Source organism: Bolinopsis microptera, chromosome 10 (genome assembly GCF_026151205.1).
Source record: "Bolinopsis microptera isolate Bmic1 chromosome 10, MBARI_Bmic_1.0, whole genome shotgun sequence".
Taxonomy (NCBI): domain Eukaryota; kingdom Metazoa; phylum Ctenophora; class Tentaculata; order Lobata; family Bolinopsidae; genus Bolinopsis; species Bolinopsis microptera.
Genome location: NC_087081.1, coordinates 2891286 through 2910910, shown reverse-complemented (window position 1 = coordinate 2910910; position 19625 = coordinate 2891286). Strand labels below are relative to the sequence as shown.

The 19625-nt window shown below is 41.6% G+C and overlaps 3 protein-coding genes across 10 annotated transcripts in view; all 3 read left to right on the top strand.

Annotated features, from left to right (window-relative positions):
- Positions 1-6373, top strand: part of LOC134822126 (hemicentin-2-like) — a 62329-nt gene extending 55956 nt beyond the window's left edge. For 4 of the 8 annotated variants that reach the window (XM_063833026.1, XM_063833025.1, XM_063833024.1 and 1 more), the window contains 11 exons: positions 530-739; positions 880-1169; positions 1276-1408; positions 1593-2045; positions 2485-2589; positions 2946-3136; positions 3307-3453; positions 3585-4171; positions 4362-4553; positions 4775-4929; positions 5109-6373. In XM_063833026.1, coding sequence (XP_063689096.1) covers positions 530-739; positions 880-1169; positions 1276-1408; positions 1593-2045; positions 2485-2589; positions 2946-3136; positions 3307-3453; positions 3585-4171; positions 4362-4553; positions 4775-4929; positions 5109-5512 — 2867 coding nt within the window. In that variant the 3' untranslated portion in view covers positions 5513-6373. The remainder of the gene's footprint in view (positions 1-529; positions 740-879; positions 1170-1275; positions 1409-1592; positions 2046-2484; positions 2590-2945; positions 3137-3306; positions 3454-3584; positions 4172-4361; positions 4554-4774; positions 4930-5108) is intronic. The other 4 variants (XM_063833030.1, XM_063833029.1, XM_063833028.1 and 1 more) reach the window with 1 other exon arrangement.
- The window catches only part of LOC134822129 (coiled-coil domain-containing protein 25-like), a 59132-nt gene that overhangs the window by 19678 nt on the left and 19829 nt on the right, over positions 1-19625 (top strand). The window lies entirely within an intron of this gene.
- On the top strand, positions 8749-9958 carry LOC134822130 (small nuclear ribonucleoprotein-associated protein B-like). The gene is given in 3 exon segments (XM_063833033.1): positions 8749-9002; positions 9005-9049; positions 9584-9958. Coding segments are annotated over 3 exon segments (501 nt in total). The 5' UTR covers positions 8749-8800; the 3' UTR covers positions 9838-9958.

The following is a 19625-nucleotide window of genomic DNA, read 5'->3' as shown; positions in this document are numbered from 1 at the left end:
CCTCAGAACACAACCTGAAACATTGCATCACTGATCACAGTCCGATACATTTGCGTCTGGGATCAATATCTGATAACAAATGAGTAGTTGTAACTGATAATTTTATTATCTGGGCACATGTCAGTGACTAGATTTGTTAGCTCCGCCTTAAAGTGACACCTTATGTCATCAGAATTGGGGGGAATGTTTTAACTTTGGCATTTTAAATTGCCCCATGTCTATCTAGAGGTCTAACTCAAGTATACTCTCCGGTCAAAAATACCTGTCATTTTTCTTTCAACCAAATTTCCCCAGACTTCCTACTCCAATAATTCACTTACTACATAAGATCTTTTAAATTTCATCCTGAAGTCTAAAAAATAGCGCACACATCATCATTCCCCCGCACACATCATTACTTCCCTCAACGTAAAATCTCTGCCTTTTCCCCATTACCCGAAACCCTGATAATTAAATACACGTACACAAATTATAAATAAGTTAACTTTATCCGATCTTTGTAACTCATCTAACCCTCCAATCTTTCCAGGCCCTGCTAAGATAGTATCAGAAGCAGTTGATAAGAGTGTAGGCAGAGGAACTGAAGTAACGCTCACGTGTGAAGCTCAAGGTTCCCCCACACCTAGCATCGTGTGGTTAAAGGACAGTAGAGCCCTGCCTTCTGATTCCAGGATACGGCATCATGAGAACCTCTACGAGTCCACTATTTATATTTCAGATGTCAGGATCACCGATAATGGTGAGTCAAGTGATGATATTAACGTATTTTCTATTTTCTTTTCATTCTTAGAAAAGTTAGAGCTCATTTAAATCCAAGTAATTTCTCTATTCATATGTATGCAAGTTCGTGAATTTATCATAATCTCGTTCACTTTTCAGGCGTCTACGAGTGCAAGGCAATAAACGAGAATGGAGATGATAGTATTTTCATCAAGATCTCTGTTTACGGTCCTCCTTATATAAACGTCAAACCTAAAGACACCGTCGGCATCACTGGTTCTGACATTCTAGTGCCGTGTGAAGCGACAGCCGAGCCTGTACCCGTGATCACGTGGTACAGAAACGAGCGAGCTCTCACCTCAGCTGACGTGGATAAGTATGAGTTTACAGAACAGGGACTTAAGATTAAGGACGCTCAAGCTGTTGACGGTGGAAGCTTCATGTGTCAGGTGGGGATTGTTTCACTTTCTCTTTCACTTTCACTTTCTATTTCACTTGTTATCATTGATTCATAATTGCAAGATATCTTATCACTAATCACTTGATCATGTTCAGGCGTCAAACTCTGAGAACATGGTCAGCTCGAAGCCGGTCCAAGTGACAGTTTACAATGTCCCCACAATAACTCACGCCCTCCCCACAAAAACTAACGTCACAGCTGGACAAAAGAATCTGCTGTTGCACTGTGGTGAGTTGGATTTAATTAATTGAATTGATATAAGTTATTTACGATATTCATGTAACATTTAATCTATTTGTGCTATTTAAGTTATTTTAAGATTTTATTTAGTTTAATTTAATTATCAATATCATTGTTCTGGTTCGGTAGGATCATTTCCACTTGGGTCAGCTCCTACAACAAATATCCCTAGACAACGGCACCATTACTACTATAAAAATCTTTCCAACGGACGATCTTGTAACGAGTATCATAACGACCACTGATGACAGCGCTGGTGATGGCAACTCTAACACCGATACCCTCACCATCGTAACCGAAAGTGAAAGTGAAAGGGAAACTAAACCTCCTGAGCCCACAAGCACGGATGTCTATACTGATACTGAAACTGAAACTCCTCCCACTACTGATATCACTGAACCTCTCACCACCGCCCCCACTACTGATGCTGCCCCAAGGGTTGGCCGTGCAAATGTTAGAACTACAGACACCGTACAAGAAGAGGTAGTTAGTCATACTACTTCCAGCCCTACAGCGAGTGTTACAGAAGGTGGTGGTTTTGCAGACCTGAGAAAAGTAGAGATCATTGAAGAGGATGTTGTTAGTGAGGATCACCCTGGAAGTACAGAGATCATTGGAGAGGATGGTAATTGAAGTTTGGACTCTTACATTCTCTTTCCTGAGGGGATCTTTAACAGCTGATACCCTGTTCCAATCACGTGACTTGTTTCCAGTTTTCTCCGAGTGTTAGTTCTTCTTGCAGACTGCACTCCATTTTAACATCTTGACTTAGTGTGAAATTTCTCCTGTTTTGTTTTACATTATCTCGCTCAGTAGAACTTGGTTGGATGTTACGTTTTTATAATTATATGCTGCAAAATGTGGCCGATATCGCCCTCCTCACAATTGTTTCTACGCTTTCTTCATTATGTTTCCTGGCAACCATTTGAATTAGCTAAACTGAGAACAACTCTTTTATCTTTTAATTAAAGCACAGTGTGTAGCTATTGTTATTCTTCCACAAAATCAATTGATTTAATCTGTTTCAATAGGTAATTGGTTTTATTGATCATGTTTCTCCGCAGCTATCACTAAAGATTTTGCAACGTATCAGTGGTATAGGAGAGGTATCCCCCTGCTAAAAGTCTACTACGAGGGGGGCAATACACCTAGAATAGAGACTCGTAAAGGTAAGCTCACTTTAATACACCTAGAATAGAGACTCGTAAAGGTAAGCTCGCTTTAGTACACCTAGAATAGAGACTCGTAAAGGTAAGCTCGCTTTAGTACACCTAGAATAGAGACTCGTAAAGGTAAGCTCGCTTTTTCAATAAAAATTAAAAACATGTCTGCTAAATGCTAATGCATCATAGGTAACTGACTCATAGTAATGTTTACGAAGTATAATAAGTGATGACATGTTTGCAAACAACACCACAATAATTAACCACACCTAATTAATCACACCTATAACCTCAATAATTAACCACACCACAATATTTAACCACAATAATTAACCACGCCTAAAACCCCTCTCCTCCCCCAGGTAACGGACTGTTCTTTAAAACAGTCCTCCCAGAAGACCAGGGAGAGTACTCTTGTAACGTGTCCAACCCTGCCGCTAAATCCAGTGTATCTGGGTACCTTTATGTGGATGTCATGCCCATTATCACGTACATATCACCTAATGATGAAGTCAGGGAATACGAGAGTTTTTGGCTGGACTGTCTTTATGAGGTGAGAGAATTGTTTCATTTTGATGTTTACTTAAGTCTTTATGATCGCACAATTTTTATTAAAAGGTCATTTTAAGATTATTTATAAAGACCACACGATATCCTAAGATAAAGTAGTTTCAACATTAACCCCTCTTTTAACCCCTCCCTTAACCCCTCCCTTTTCCTCAGGGTGAGCCTACTCCCACTCTACAGTGGAAGCACAACAACGCGCCACTTAGAAGAGATCACGTTATTTTCCCTAACGGAACTCTCAAAATCACATCTGCTACGAGATTTGACAGCGGAGCTTATCAGTGTACTGTTACTAATAGACAGGTATTTACATTTTCTTATCTCTACATCTTTAATCTTTATCTACAATTTAGCTAGATTTTACATGAATTGTTTCAATTGTATCACCTGATAACGTTATCTCTCCATTACGATAAGTTTAGTATCCTTTACAGGGCTCCAGAAGTAAAGACGTGATAATCACAGTTCGTAGCAAGGCCCGAATAGAAAACATCCCCTCTCTCCAATATCCAATCACCGGAGAGCGTTCCACACTTATTTGTGAAGTTTCCGGGTATCCCTTCCCCACCGTCGAGTGGTGGAAAAACGGAGTCAGACTTCAAACGAACACTTATAACCAAAACGGGTTTTCAAAAGTCGGAAGTAACCTCATAATTCAAGACCCTGAAAGCACGCAGCACGACGGACTCTACACGTGCAAAGCGAGCAATGACTTCGGTTCAGACAGCTCGGTAACTCAAGTCCGGGTCTACGATCTGCCGAGTGTAACACGCGTTTCGGGGTGTGACAGTGTGACAGCTGACATGGAGTGCTCCATTGTGTGTGAAGCTAGAGGGAAGCCTCTCCCTGTTCTTACCTGGAGGTTTAAGGAGGGAAATGAGACTGTGATAGCTCAGTCAACTAATGAGAGATATTATGTGAGATCCATGGACTCGGATAGTTCGGTGCCGTATAGGGAACTCACGCTTACTTTTAAGAAAGTACAGGGATCTGATTCTAAGACGTATTTCTGTCATGCCGAGTAAGTTATACCTCAACTTGATTTTAGATTGAATCTTCATTTACACAACAAAGTTATTCATAATATTCTAACGAGTATAAGAATACAAATTATTTAAATTATTAAATTATTAACTAATAATTTAATTATTTACTAATAATTTAATTATTAACTAATGATTTAATTATTAACTAAACCCTTTTTTTCTCAGAAACCCTGCTGGTAAAACCTCCACTGCTCACCAAGTAAAAGTACGATATCAAGCTGTGATAGAGTCTCCTCCCCTGCCCACGTACGAGGTACCAATAGGAGCTACCCTGACCATCACGTGTAAGGCACGTGGTGAGCCGCTACCTCAGATAAAATGGACCGGCCCCAAGGGGACGTTGCCTCCCAACGGAAGGTAAGATAAAACTTTAGTTTTATTTAGATACAAAGTTTAAATAGGTGACAATTTTTCGTCAGTAGTTTTGTTGAATCATATCTCATTTTCCTTTTTAACAAATGACACAGACAACTAGATTCCAAAATCCAGTTGTTAGGTACTGAGGTACACTGGTAAAATACGTCACTGTAATTTTCATTGTTCGATTTAATTTTAAATTAACATTCGCCTTGTCTTAGGGCCACTATTGACGAGAACAGTTCACTAATATTAATGAACATACAAAACGACGACGAGGGAGAGTACACGTGTACAGCTGACAACAACAAGGTCGCTAACGACTTCGACTTCGATGTCGTTTCCAGTTCTACTACTGTCAAAGTTACCAGTAAAGGTAATGCGGTCTTCCCTGGCATACTTTAAATATTTGTTATCTTCAAATCCTAGATTTATCATGATTTTGTGGTCAGAAAAGGCTCGAATCTCGATGTAACGGTCGCTCTGACAGTCAGTGACAGATAATGTCATAACATTTAAAATATTTCCACTTTTAACCCCTGAATTTATTTCCAGGTACACCTCTCACAGTGATAGACAACCCCATAGAAACGTGGCTAATCGTCGTGATCGTCATCTGCGTGTTTGTCGTCTGTATAGTCGTCTTCGTCTCCGTCAAGATGATCCGAGACAAGTCTCGAGAAAGGCGCAGCTACAAACCAACTCAAAACACACTCAAATCTTCAGCGGAAGAAGCAAACTATCAGTTTGAGACTGTAACACCGAAACCTGTAATGTTTCAAGTTCCCATAGACACTTCAAATTCTCTGCCTATGTATAATTTAAGGACACTAAACTGGGCAGACAAGCATCCACCAAACAATTTTCAGTCACAGTTTGACGACGTGGACAGACAATTACAGGGTCTGCTTAAAGACCTAGATAACCCCAAGTTGGACAACTTGGAAAGCGATATATGACAGATCAAACCATGCAACGGTGCGTCGTGAGCACGTGCAGGTTTCTGAAGTTAGCCTGTTCGTGCAAGCGACGTGCGCGCGCCCTTAGGAACGAGAGCTAGCCGCGTGACGATTGATGATGATGACGATGTTTTTAAAGTTATATTTGTAAAAATATTTTCAGATCTTAGGAAATTTTGTAGCACACTTACACGCGCAATTTTGTTTACGTTCTATACATGGGTTGAACATAGAAAACGGTTAATACTGGAACTTTTAATATAGCTATCGTTATCTGGTTTATTTAAATTCTGTTCTCTGCCTATTTACTGTTCATTGTGAGTTGTGACGTTTCCTGGGTCACTTTTTCAAGGCTCTTTAGTGACCAAGCTTTTAATTTTTTAAGAGACTCCACTCAATAATATTTTAAATGTTTTTTAGCGCAACAGTGTTATACAGTTAACAAGAACTGGAATTTGTTGATATATATTAAATTTAATTTGAATTTAGGTTGCTCATAAAATAAATATATGTGATGTATCTAGTTTTGAAGGTGAAATACTCGGAGATAGGGTTCATAATCTACAATTTACATCATCAACAATGTAGGTAATTCATATTTAAGCTTCACCATTTAAGAATTTATTATAGTGTGTCGAAAAAATGGGTCGGTACTTCAAATTTATCTTCAATATCTGCACTGTTCAATTTTACTATTTTCTAATATCAATAAAATAAATTGTTAGATGGTATTGGACTAAGAGTAAGAATGTTCACGGATCGAAACGTTGGTTGCCTTCTGTTGTGTTGACTTTGCAATCGTATTTATTTCAAGCTTCTTGATTTATTATACAATAAACGTTTTGTTAAAAAACTGATAAAGTTATCGTTTTCATTTTGTACGGCGTAATATAATAGGAAAATTGGCGTAATACTATAATAGAATTAAAGTAAGATAATCTGGAAATTTGTTGCTGTGAACTGTGACGTTTGCATGAATAATCCCGGCGGAGAAAAAGTACTAGTGGTGGTAAAAATACTTAGATCAAGACTTTTTCTTTAGGCTTAGATTGTAGATACAGATGATGATGATGATTAATCACTCTATTCTAAGTCTACTCTTGACTCTGACTCACGTGACCTACTTTATCACGTTCTCTTGTCTCACGTCGTGATCCACGATATGCAATATGGTCGCGCGGCGGGCCCACACAACGTGAGGCAAACATTTTCTACGTTGACTATTCAAAACCCTTTAAGTTTACCTACAAAGTTTACCCAATTCTGAGCCCATCTGTACCTAGCTTGCTACTGCTATAAGTATAATCTTGCTTTTCTCACGCGACGTATGGCGCGTGCCATATGTATTGGTAAACCAAATCCCTAACTTAAACTAGGCCAGGGCTAAAGGCATATGCTAAAAGAATAGTAAAACTCTATAACGGCCCGTGGGAGAAAATATACCAACTTCCTTATTTGGTCATATCTATTACGTAATTGAAACAGTTTTTTGCCAGGGGAGCATTTAAACCCTATGTTATTTTGTCATACGTTGTATGACCCGCCGCGCACGAAGTGCGCGGCTCCCCCTGCATCGTCGAAGACGATATATGATATAGTGAAGCGACAGTGAGGGTCACCACGTGATACACATGTTATTGTTATTGTTATGTTGGGTGATCCGGAATCAGCGTTCGAAAATACATTGATTCAAATTGATTTCAACATTCAACCGGGATGATGATTACCTGAGGACCCAGGCTTTAATGTTGGTAAACAACGAATAGAGATTAGGCGGAATGACAAGCTGAGCGCGGCCCAGTAAGATGATGATTAATCACTCTACACTCGACTTACCTGGGGACCTCAGGCTATTATGTTCATAAACATATAGAGAATAGAGATTAGGCGGAATGACAGGCTGAGCGCGGCCCAGTAACACTCGACTGTCACGTGACTTTTTTAATCCGTTCTCTAGATGGTTCTGAACGACTTTTCGAAACCCTAACCCTCTTATCTGATCCCAACCCTAACCCTTACCCAATCCTTAACAAAAACATATGCTGAAACCCTAACCCTAACGAGAAATTAGACTAACTTCCTTATACGGTTATATTACGTGATCGATACAGTTTTTCGCCAATATCTCGTTAGGAGAGCATTTTAACTTTATGTCATGGGGGGTGATTCGGAATCAGCGTCCGAAAATACATCGATTGAAGTTGGTTACAACCATTGGAGGCCCTTTTAGAACAATCTCGAAGATCGACTGTAGATATAAAGTAATTTAGCACGCTCGATTCAACCGTCTGGGGCCCTTTTAGAAAAATTTCGAAGTTCGAATCATGAGTGTAATTTAAATTACCAATTACTGGGCGGCGGCGCTCGCCGCTCAGTCTGTCATTCCGCCGAATCTCTATTAATATTATGTTTATTAACACAATAGCCTGGGGTCCCCAGGTATAGTAAGTGGTAAGAGTGTAACAGTATTTTACCAAGCTCGCAAAAAGCTTAACGGGTGATACTCGTTGAATATCTGTTCCAACTCGGCGCGCGTCCTGGTAGGTTGTGAACCTACAACGAGATCGTTGCTCTGCGAAGCAAGAATGCTAGTTTGCGCGGCGCGTCGAAGCCCTCCAAGATGAGAGTCTGAAAAACATTTTTAGTGTGGTTATTAGTTGTATCACGTTGTGACCCCTTGTCATACGTTGTATGACCCGCCGCGCACGAAGTGCGCGGCTCCCCCTGTATCGTCGAAGACGATACAGTATAGTGAAGCGACAGTGGGGGTCACCACGTGATGCAAGTGACCCCCACAGTCGTTTCACCCTGTATATGGTATAGTTTAATTTCTACGATACAGGGGGAGCCGCGCACTCGTGCGCCGCGCCGCGGGTCATGTCATACAACGTATATATCATATATATAACAAGTTATTAGCTGTTTTACTACTTAACTACTAATATGTAGTATTCGGAAAAGCATTTAACGGATAATAATCACGTAAAATATTAGTTCCAGATATTTTCCAAGACCGTCGCTCGAACTATTTAGTAAACTTACGTTTCTTACTTCTTTATGAAACAAATTGCATTCCTAATCTTTAATGTTTAACAAAATTACGATATGTATGCAGTATGTATGATGTATTCAACGCAGAATGGGCGCCGCGCAATAGATTTTTACGACAGCTTTTACAATGCTTCAAAATATTTTCGCGTTGGAAAATGTTCACTAATTTGACTTCGCGCCGGAAATGTTATTTATCATCGCTCCTTTGTCGTTTGACTTATACTTTTTGTTGCCGCCATGCCTGCCGGCAGATCATCCAAAATCCAACAGCACCTCAACTACCGCACGAGAGTGTCATTGCAAGATGGTAGACAGTTTGTTGGCTCGTTTCTTGCTTTCGATAAACACATGAACCTTGTTCTCGGAGATTGCGAAGAGTTCAGGAAAATTAGACAGAAGACAGCCAAAACTGGAGATAAGGAAGAGAAGAGAGCCCTTGGCTCGTTCTTTTAAGAGGAGAAAATCTCGTGTCAATGACTGTTGAAGGTAAAATTTCTTAAACTTCAAGTTTAGATAGTAAACTTCATCATTCTTTGATCTCTTTTCACGATATATCGTCTGAATCTTGCAATCGCTCTATTGTGTTTTACTCCCGGCTTGATCATATCCAGTTATCTATTGCAATTTTAGTGTAACAGATGTTCAATTTCATTTACAGAGCACACATTTTTTGAAGGTGGCCATTATCTTGCCGTGTCTAGAGACTCAAGAATACTGGGGGGGGGGGGGGGCCTTAAAACGTCACCACTGTGTTTGTCATCCTCTAATTAGCGAGTACAGCTACATTTTACCTAAATAGAGTATGGTGACCGTAAAATGATGAAAATTATGCTATTTTGCCCATGTATTCCTCAACTTTTGGTCAAATGGGTCTCGATGGGGTTGACTCCCCCCCCCCCCCCACCAATGCTCATCGTACTGACAGGACGATTGTTTAAATAATTGATGATGTATAGGATTTTCTTTTTTTATTATATTGGGTTTTTACTATATTTGGTTTGATTCTAACTCTAATTTCAGGTCCACCCCCACAAAACACCCGCCAAAGAGCCGCTCCCCGAGGAGCACAAGCTAACATGGGAGCTGCTAAAGCAGCAGGTCGGGGCATGCCCCCTCAACCTGGCGCACCTGGTCTGCAAGGTCCCATGCAGGGAGTTGGTGGTCCCAGTCCCGCTATGATGGCTCCTAACAGATTCGGTCCTCCTGGATACGGTGGTCCACCCAGAATGCCACCCATGGGCATGGGACCCCCTGGTATGAGACCTAGGTTCTAAACAGATGGACTCTTGAGAAATATATATTTTACACTGTCATGACCAACTGATGGACTCCAGAATTTATTTCGCTGCTGCGTTTTATCAGATTGTTTTTTAATATTTATTTTACAATCTTAAACACTGTCTCATTGTTTTAAAAATGAAGAAACTTTTACTCCATGCAAACTGAGCCCGCCCGTTAAGTTCGAATTCACAATTTTACACATCAATTTGCTTGCTAAATTTCATATCTGTAATGATTCTAAAGAACAATTCGAAACTAGCTAGCATTTTGTGCTTTGGTGTGATTCGAATGCTTTTATTTATTATGCCATATTAGCCAGTAGCCTATAAAGAAAAGTCTCCGTAATGTTCATTGTTTAAAATCTAACAGACTATATCTGCATTGTTTATGCTGCACCATTTTTAATACGATAATGATCATTGATTTCCCAGCATAGCTACAATGTCTGTTACGCCAATGTTTCGGTCCGCTTGTTTTCCGTGAGTAGATATATACGTTTTCCTAATCCCTGCATATTATTCCTTTATGCAAATGCTGCAACCTGCATGCTGACTCTTTTGTTCTTCCGCTCAACGCCCATAAATCATTTCTTCTCGCCGTTGTATTGTACGCATGTAGGCATGGTGAATATCATAGTCTACGGCTTAATCGTAGCATTATATATATTTTACTGATATTTGAAATTAGGTCTTGAGGAATCTGGGGGGTAACACGACTCCTATCCGACAGCACTATTTTTTTTGTGTTTGAAGCGATGTCTTAAATTTGAAATTAACCCAAACTTGCACAGATTTTTTGTCTTAAAGCTATCTTATTATCTGGAAAGTTTCAAGAAAATGGTATAGTTTGATCTCCAGATACATGCCTTGGTACCACTGGAAACCACCGATTTGGAGATATTGTTTTGTGTTTAAGGTGATATCTCAACGTTGGCATATAGACATTTGCCCAAACTTACACAGATTATCCGTCCTACAACCATCATACTTAATGGAACGTTTCAAGAAAATCGTATGGTAGGATCCACCATAAACTATTGTACGAAAATTGAAAAACCTAACTTCGGAGTCGGACAGGAGACAGGAGTCGCCCAATAAAAATATATGGTATATCGTCCATCTCTTGATTATCCTCCTTATGGACTGAGCATAGCATTTTACGGAGTTCTTTTATTTTCAAATTCAAAGCATTACATAGTTGACGACTCGTTGTTTTCGGCATTGTCCATGTTGTAGTTCGGATACGAGCCGGTCAGGATGAATTCTGAGATCCAACCATTGGAAGTCAGTGCAAGAGTTCATCTTTAGCGACTCAGGACTCTGGTCTTTGTCCAGCGGCCGACGTATTCCTCTCCGTGTATTTGCTCTCACAAAATGTCTACTTCTCTGTATTTACGGCCTCTCATTATGTGTAGAAGTAATTACGGGGCTTTATAGCCTCCCGTCGATATACATTATACATACACTCATCGCATACATCTACAGGAGGGGGGGGGGGGGGCAAACGTCAGTACCCATACGTTGGGTCTCATACCACTGCCATGTTTTATTGAGAGTTGTTGCTTTGCAGATGGCATACTGTACCTACTTGTTCGAGGTACAGTATGAAAATTCGATTTGGGGGGGGGGGGGGGGGGGGGTGGGGCCACATCCAATCAACGTTGAATTGCTTATACTCGTGTATGTGAACATGTTATAGACTCCGTTCTAACATATTGTAATAGGTCATTTAATCCGGAATATAATCTGAAAAGATGGTGCGAAACGGATTTAAAATGACGAAGTTATCAAGCAGACTGTTTATCTCGTTAGCTAAATTGATTGGGTACTCAATGATTACCCAATTACGACACCGTAATTGGGTTCTCTGCACGATTCCATAACGGTTGAGGCTAGCGGCGCGGCTGCACGACTTCCAGGCCCCCTCTATTATTAGGGGTCAGATCATATGACGTATAATTAGTGATGTGACGTATAATTAGTGATGTGATCCACCAACTACGATTTACAGAACATGTGAACTCTACCCTACATCTAGCCCAGTTTTACCCCTTACTTTTGATTTAAATTAGCAAGTCAATACACATTTTTCGTAGGATAATTAATCAAATTTATTGAATACTGAATACTGAATACTGAATACTGAATACTGAATACTGAATACTGAATACTGAATACTGAATACTGAATACTGAATACTGAATACTGAATACATCAATTATAGTTTTCTAAATATCGTGCCCAAACATTGAGGCTACAGTAAACAAATACTCGATCTTGCTAGAGTATGTTGAGTAGAAAGAACAGATATCGTGGATGTCGATGTGAAAGTCAGTTATGACTTGCTGCTCTTTGATAGCCCGCACATACTCTTGAACAGATGGCTTTTAGTAAGGGGAAAAGTGGCATTCCGTTGGATTTAAATGTTCACAAGGATTTAGCAACGGAATATGGTAGTTAGAACCCCTACGAACATAATTAGACTTGTCACCAATTTTGTATCTCGACAGAAACACCACTTTTTACCACTTTTTACCACCTTAGTACCACCTTTCTGGTTTGCCAAATATCTTTAGTTGTGAACGTCGTAGAAGGCTGGAAATTAACCTAGAATGTTTATCTTATCAAGGAGTAAAACTTTTATAAGAAAAATTTTTACATTGGACAATCAGCTAATTGGATAATTACCAATTAGTTAATTACCAAAAAAAGTGAAAAATGTTTATTGGCTCAAAATGATTAAAATCGTTTGAAACACGGAGAAATGTAGTTTTTAGAAAAACTTCAAAACTTTTTCACTTACAAATTTTTTTCGAGACTTCGAAAAATTTCGAAAATTTGAAAAAAAAATTTTCCGCCAAAAGTGATCGAATTGCATGAAACGTGGATAAAAATGCTTTGCAGAAAAACTTCGAACCTTTTTAGATTGGGGAATACTAAAATCATCAATATTTGAAGTTGGAGTTCAGTAAATCTCGGCATATTTTTGTAATTAGGAATAGCTTAGCGGAAAGGGCTGAACCTGAAAAACGTTAACCACACAATATTAGAGTTTCATAACTAATTACAATACTTACTTTTTTTTTTTTACTTTGGGCGATGCTCGATCGAAATCTCCTCCACTCTACGTCTCCAGATGGTTCTGTCGCACATAACTGTTCGGAGATCTTCTACCCGCAACCCTGTGTCCCTGGCTACGGTGTCAAGAAAAGAGAGTGGTCTCCTCCCACGCCTGAACTGTGGCAGCCGCCAAGGAAGGATGGTAGAGATGACCTGGTCTGAAGCTCTCATGCAATGCCCAGCAAATCTGGCACGTCTCTGTGCAACGATGGTGGAGATGGAAGGGAGGTCACCATAGATTTGCTTTAGGGTTGGATGCTTCTTCCATGAAAGATTCCTGGCTTTCATTAGGAGCCTGGTGTAGCACCCGTCGAGACGCTTCTCAAACTGCTTGTTCAAGGTCCAGGTTTCTGAGCCATACAGCAGAACAGGTTCGATGCATGCTCTGAAGAACTTGACTTTCAGCTGGTCAGAAATGCCAGAGGTCCATACCTTCTGCAGTTTGATACAGGCTGACCAAGCCATGCCTTTCCTGGTGTTGAAGTCCTTCCTGCTCTCTGCAATATATGAGCCCAAGTATTTGAAGTCATCAACCTGCTTGATCTGGTAACCGGATATTGAGTTCACGGGGGCAGCATCAGGAATGTTGATGGTCATGTATTCGGTCTTGGAAGCATTCATCGCAAGTCCGACATGTGCTGCTGCAGTCTCTAAATCCGAGAGCAGTTGCTGGACTTGCTCTATGGTATCGGCAGTCAAGGCCAGGTCGTCAGCGAAGTCAAGATCTGTGACTCTGACCGCAGGTACTCTCCGACTTTGCCTGGGGATGATGGTTAGGCCATGGTCAAGAGTCATGCAGTTCCTAAGGACATAATCGAGGACGATGATGAAGAGGAAAGGAGCGAGTGTATCACCCTGAAGGACCCCGATGAGTGTTCTAAAGAAGTCTGTAAGGCCGTCAATGGTTTTGACTCTGGAGTGCGATGAGTCATACAGGAGCCTGATAGCATCAGTTATGGGAGCAGGGACGCCGTAGAGGGAGAGGATGTGAAACAAGGCATCCCTGTTGATACTGTCGAATGCTTTCGAAAAGTCGACGAACACGATAGCTGCTGATCGATTTCCGATTTTACACTCTTCTAGGATGCGTCGTAGGGCAAGTATCTGAGGGAGGGTAGATCTTCCTCTGCGGAAGCCATTTTGGTTTGGCCGCAGTAGGGGATCCAGGTATGGGTAAATCCGGTTGAGGATGAGTTTGTTGAAAACTTTCGCTGCAACCGGAGCCAATGAGATACCTCGATAGTTCCCGGGGTTGGTCAGGTCGCCTTTCTTGGGGATGGGTATAATAGATGCCGTTGTCCAGGCTTCAGGGATTACTCCATCAATTAAGGCCCTGTTGCAGAAACTGAGGAGGTCGTCACGAAGTTGGGGAAGCTTCCAAACTGAGGGAGGGATGCTATCTAGACCTGGTGACTTGGAGGACTTGATGGACTTGAGGACTGAATCGAGTTCGGACATGGAGAAAGGAAGACAGCTAATGGGAAGGGTGTCCGAGACTCTCTGGTTGTAGAAGGGCAAGGAGAGGTCAGGGGGTGGCTGCTCTGTCCCGAGGAGCGACTTGAAGTGCTCAAACCAAACGTTGAGCCGCTGTTCGGTGGTGCCCCCAGGCATTTTACTATAGGGCACGGTGTTAGGAGACGTTAGCTCTCTGATGATGCGCCAAGAGCTCCGATGCCTGTGCTCAGGGTTAGTCTGCTCCAGACATGCAGTCTGTTGTTGGACAGACTGTGCAGTAGCGGTGTTGTATGCTTCGTCCAGCTGCTTCTTGGCGTCTTCGAGCTTTTCTTTAGATGAGAAGGAGGGAGAAGTCCTATGACCCAGAGATGCAGTCTTGAGAATATTGCGATGGTGTGCAATATTAGGGTCGTTATATGGGTTTCCCTTTTTCTTCTTCTTTTTCTTCGGAAGTATTCGAAGAGCTGTGGTCTTGACACTATCAACCATCAGGTCATAGTCAGACTGGAGCTCTGCTTCTTGCAGGAGAGCGCTGTACCTGTTCTTCACTTCCACTGCATACTGATGTTTTAAGCAGGGATCGTGGACAAGAGGGGTCCAGTCGACACTCCGAAGGGGGTCTTTGGCCGGGGTCCTGTTTGCTCTGTAACTGGCTTGGACAAAGCAGGTGACTATACGGTGATCGGAACCGACCGTCTGCATGGTGTTGAAGGCCTGACAGTTCTTCACACTATTGGTCCATTTCTTCCGCCAGAGAATGAAGTCAATTTGATGCTTTGACCTTTTGGGGTCTTCGTAGGTCCAAAGCTTACTGATTGGCTTCTGGAAACGGGAGTTTGCCGCAAATAATTACAATACATCTTTATCAAATTCCACATAAAGAAACAGCACAAAAGGACCGTTTAAGATCGAACCGATTTTACCTGCTGTATACTATCATTTTATTGATTTCAATGATCAAAACCTCTCTGTACCGTCAATCTTGCCAATCTATACCGGGTATCTGAATGTACCGGACCTCTTCTTTGCCTCTATAATAATTAGACGCAGTTGTGCAAGAAATGCGATTTCTCACAGGGGCTTCTTTTAACTGTGCACATTTTGTCACTCTCGCAAGAGGCCCGGTATTATAGGGGGGTATAGGAAGTGTAAATATACCTTTCATCATCCACTGTAGCTTTTTTGTGTTGTGAATGCGCATGCCGCTTCGTTTGCTATGCAAGATACCTCGAATAACCCCCATATGTCATTGCCAGGGTCGGGATAGAGCTGGAGATAGCATTGAGAGGTTGCTAGAAATAGCTAGACTTAGAATAAACTGGTGGTAGCTGGGTGGTGCTAGCATGGAGGTAGCAGAACGTAGCTACGCGGGGTTTCATTGGAGATGGTTATTTTAATGGCCAAAGAGTGCCGGAACTAAAGTTACTTAAGATTGCAGTTTAGGGGCAGTGCAAACCACGGTGGAGTCAGGGACACAGAGCTACAGTGTAACAGTGCAGGAGTACTGCAAAAGAACAGTGCAAGTGATACAGTCTGCAACAGTAAAACGCCGAAGAAGGAGATGAGATTGTGGCTGCAGAGGAGGAGAGGAGCAGGAACCTGATTGTGTTTGGGTTGAAAGAAGAGGAGGAAGAAGAGTTTCCTGCTCTGGTAACCGCATTTTTGGAAGAGGTGGGGTGAGAACTTAATTCCAAGCGACACGGTGGGCTGGAACCAATCAGGTACAGCTATCCGACCTATCAAGATCACCGTCCTGAGTTTTGTACCGCGACAATTGACCCCCTAACAATTGACCCCCCGACAATTGACCCCCTATGTAATTACACTGGCGTCAATTGTCGCAAAATCTAGGGCTTAGTATGCGACAATTGACCCCCCCCCCGACAAATCCTTATGAACATTTAAATCCAACGGAACCCTTAAATCGACCACTTTTCCCCTTACTATTTGGGCGATGCACTCGGGATTTAAATCCTCTGTGAAAGCCCTCAACCATGTTCGAGGTTCGAGGGAACTCTGGATCCCGAATGATTCTGGCGAAATGGTTCCAGAATCGAGTTTGAGTGCTCCGATAGAGTCTCCATGTTCCTGCTCGTAGCGAATACGATGACTCTGACTCCCCGATCTGTAGAACCATTAAAGAGGACAAAGGGTTCATCTCTTCTGGTGGAGGTACAAGTAGGAGGAAGGGTAAAGTCCTCTGAGGTAGTAGCCTCTTGGTGTTGGGAGGATCCTGATGCTACAGCTCTGGAACGTTGTATCACTCTGGCCAAGGACATGATGTTGGGAAGAGTCTGGTTCACTGCAGGAGAGGTCTCTACCAGGGCTTCGGAAATGAGGTTCTGCGTCGCCGAAAAAGGTTGGTCTGCAGCTTTCCGTTTTAGGGACACTAGGACTTCTCTTCGCTCAGAAGCTGCGAGGTCTGCTTCGTGGGTGTGCGTTTTCTGACTTAATGTAAGTCCTTGTCCTTCTTCCGGGAGTAGATGTATCCATCAGAGTCGAGTAGCTGTTGACATCCTGTCCGACCAGAGATGAATTTGGAGAAGGTAGGCATGTTGATAGAATGGAATACTATTGTCTATCATCTTCCCGTATATATACCTAAGAACACTTGATCGGCTCACTCTCGTTGCATGCCTTTGGCACGTACGTCTCACATCCCTAGATACGAGAACCCCCCTTTAGCAAGAGCTCCCGTCCCTTATGTGATATACGAGTCGAGCGGTCAAATCTTAAAGATCATGTTTACTTCTTAATGAACTGCTATGATGTACATGTGAACTCTACCCTGTATCTAGCCCATTTCTAGGTCAGTTAAATCCTACTGATGGATCACATCACTAATTATACGTCACTAATTAGTGATATGATCTGATCTCCCTGGCCCCCTAGTAATGAGGGGGCCTGGCCGTCGGCCTCCCGCCTCAACCCAATCACCTGATCACACGTAATGAACAAACTCGTCATGCTTCATATCTCGGTCATCTGAGAAGCTAGAACTCTCATTTTTTCAGGACAAACGTAATTTAATTGGCCAAACACAATTCAATAAAATTTGGCTCGATCCAACTATCCAAACTATCAAATAAATGCGAAAATGAACCTTCATTTGAAAAAAATTAACACGAATATTTTGTCGATTTGACAAATTCCCCGAACCAGTAGTGGTAGTAAGTCATACCAGAAAGAATTATCCCCCCCCTGTACAATTAACATTCTCTACTTTTTCAATTCTTCTCGGCACTTCATTTGCGTGTGTCCTGTTCTTCAAAAGTAGATGTTTTAAGGGTCTGGGTTCCACGAAAACTCATTGTTTCATTTTCAGATTTAGCTTAACTCTTGCGTGAGAGACTTACCATTTAGTTGATAGTTAGCATCATGTGTGCAGTTCACTAATGAGGGATTAAATTTGGGGTTTTTACGATTGTTAAAATCGGTTAATAGAACTGCTTAGCGCCAGGTGCTGCCCGTTGTATTCGGTTTCCTGGCTGTTCACAAGTAAAGAGCGATAAGTATATAATATGTTCTTACAAAAAATGTTCTAAAATAACTAGGTTATACGTTAGACCTTAAAAGAAGGATCATGAATTTCTTCTGCTCTCTGCTTAGCGGAGAGACAGACTTGAAGATCGGGGATTCCAGTTATTTTAGCATTGGGTATAATGTTCTTACTCCTTGGTTTGCAGGGATCATTGAGGGATGCCATTAGGCTATATGTCTAGCATTAGTCAGAGTCTAGAGAAATGCTCCCTCTTGGTTTAGCTCATCTCGTTGACCCTGAGAGCTTGCATGATGGTCGTTGAATTTGTGACAAATGGTGTCTTTAGGGCTCGTTCAAATATTACGTAATCACTTTTTGGCTAATTTAAACCCCCACCTGCCTCCGTTATCATTCTGAAACCCCCTCAGTGATAACATTATATTTGAACAAACTCTTTTAATGTAAATATTAACCAATATTAATTGTTTTCTTTTTTATGCGTTTTGATATCTATAAGGTGCCTAGGATGCTCTTTTAAAGAGATATTTCGTACTTTGAAAGATTTACTACTTACTACTACTACTTACTTATTAACCAAACCTCCAACTTCAGTTCAAACTCCGAAATTTGACATTGTTCGATGACAAACGGATATATCTATCATTGAAAGTTAATGGGTCCGGACTCGAGGGTGTGATACTCTAGGGTGGTGCCCTGAAAAGCAATATTATAGGACAGGGCATGGAAACGTGAAAAAAAACATGGCGGCAACAAAAAATAAGAGTTCTGTTTTCAGGGCGGCGCCCTAAAATTTCACTCCTTAGAGTCCCGAACCCCTTTTTCTCTTTCGTGTTCTTAATACACATAATATTGGGAATCCCAGTATTATTTGGGATTAAACTTTAATGCTCTCGAGTCTCTCATAGAAACCTTAAAGTCTTGCACCTGGTCCTTCGAGTCTTACCTCCGAAAGTATCCCTAAAAACTAGTTGAAATATGACATTTTAGTGAATAAAGCAAAAGTTTACACCATTCAAAATTGCGCGCGTGAACGCGCCGCATTTACTCGTTAGAAGATGGGATGTTATCCTCGTTGGCGGGTGTAATAATTCTGGTACAATAATTATTGCTGTAAATTGTATTGATCTTCGGTGCTGATTCTCGACTGTGTTGTATATACTTTGCTTCTCTGTGCTTATTGTTATCGAGGTTACCTTCTGGCTTCTCTACGGAAGTAACGACAACCTACCTATTGAACCGATTGATAAGAAATAAAGAAGCTTTACAAATTAATGTTAATGTTAACTTTTTTAGCTGAGCACTTTCTAAGTAGCATTATTACTGATCGTGATTATTTCATTGTTTTTCGTTTCTTTTTGAGTCTGTGATAAAGACCTGGATCGTAGGTGTCAGGTGCTTTACAGGGGCTACATCACGTCTTCAACCCAGGGGGGCAAGGGGGCGAAGCCCCCTGCGGGGTCCAGAGGCGGAGCCCCCCCAATAGCAGGGGTCTGGGGGCGCAGCCCCCAGTGGGGTCAAGGGGCGGAGCCCCTTGTCGGGGGGGATAGGGGGGCGAAGCCCCCCGGAAAATTTTTAAGGAAATTAGACAATTTTGACGCATTTTCCAGTACTTGAGGGACACGAATTTACGTTAGCAGCAACTAAAAGAAAAAGCAAATTAATGTAAGTAGTCCGAATTTATTGACAGTACATACTTCACAATCTC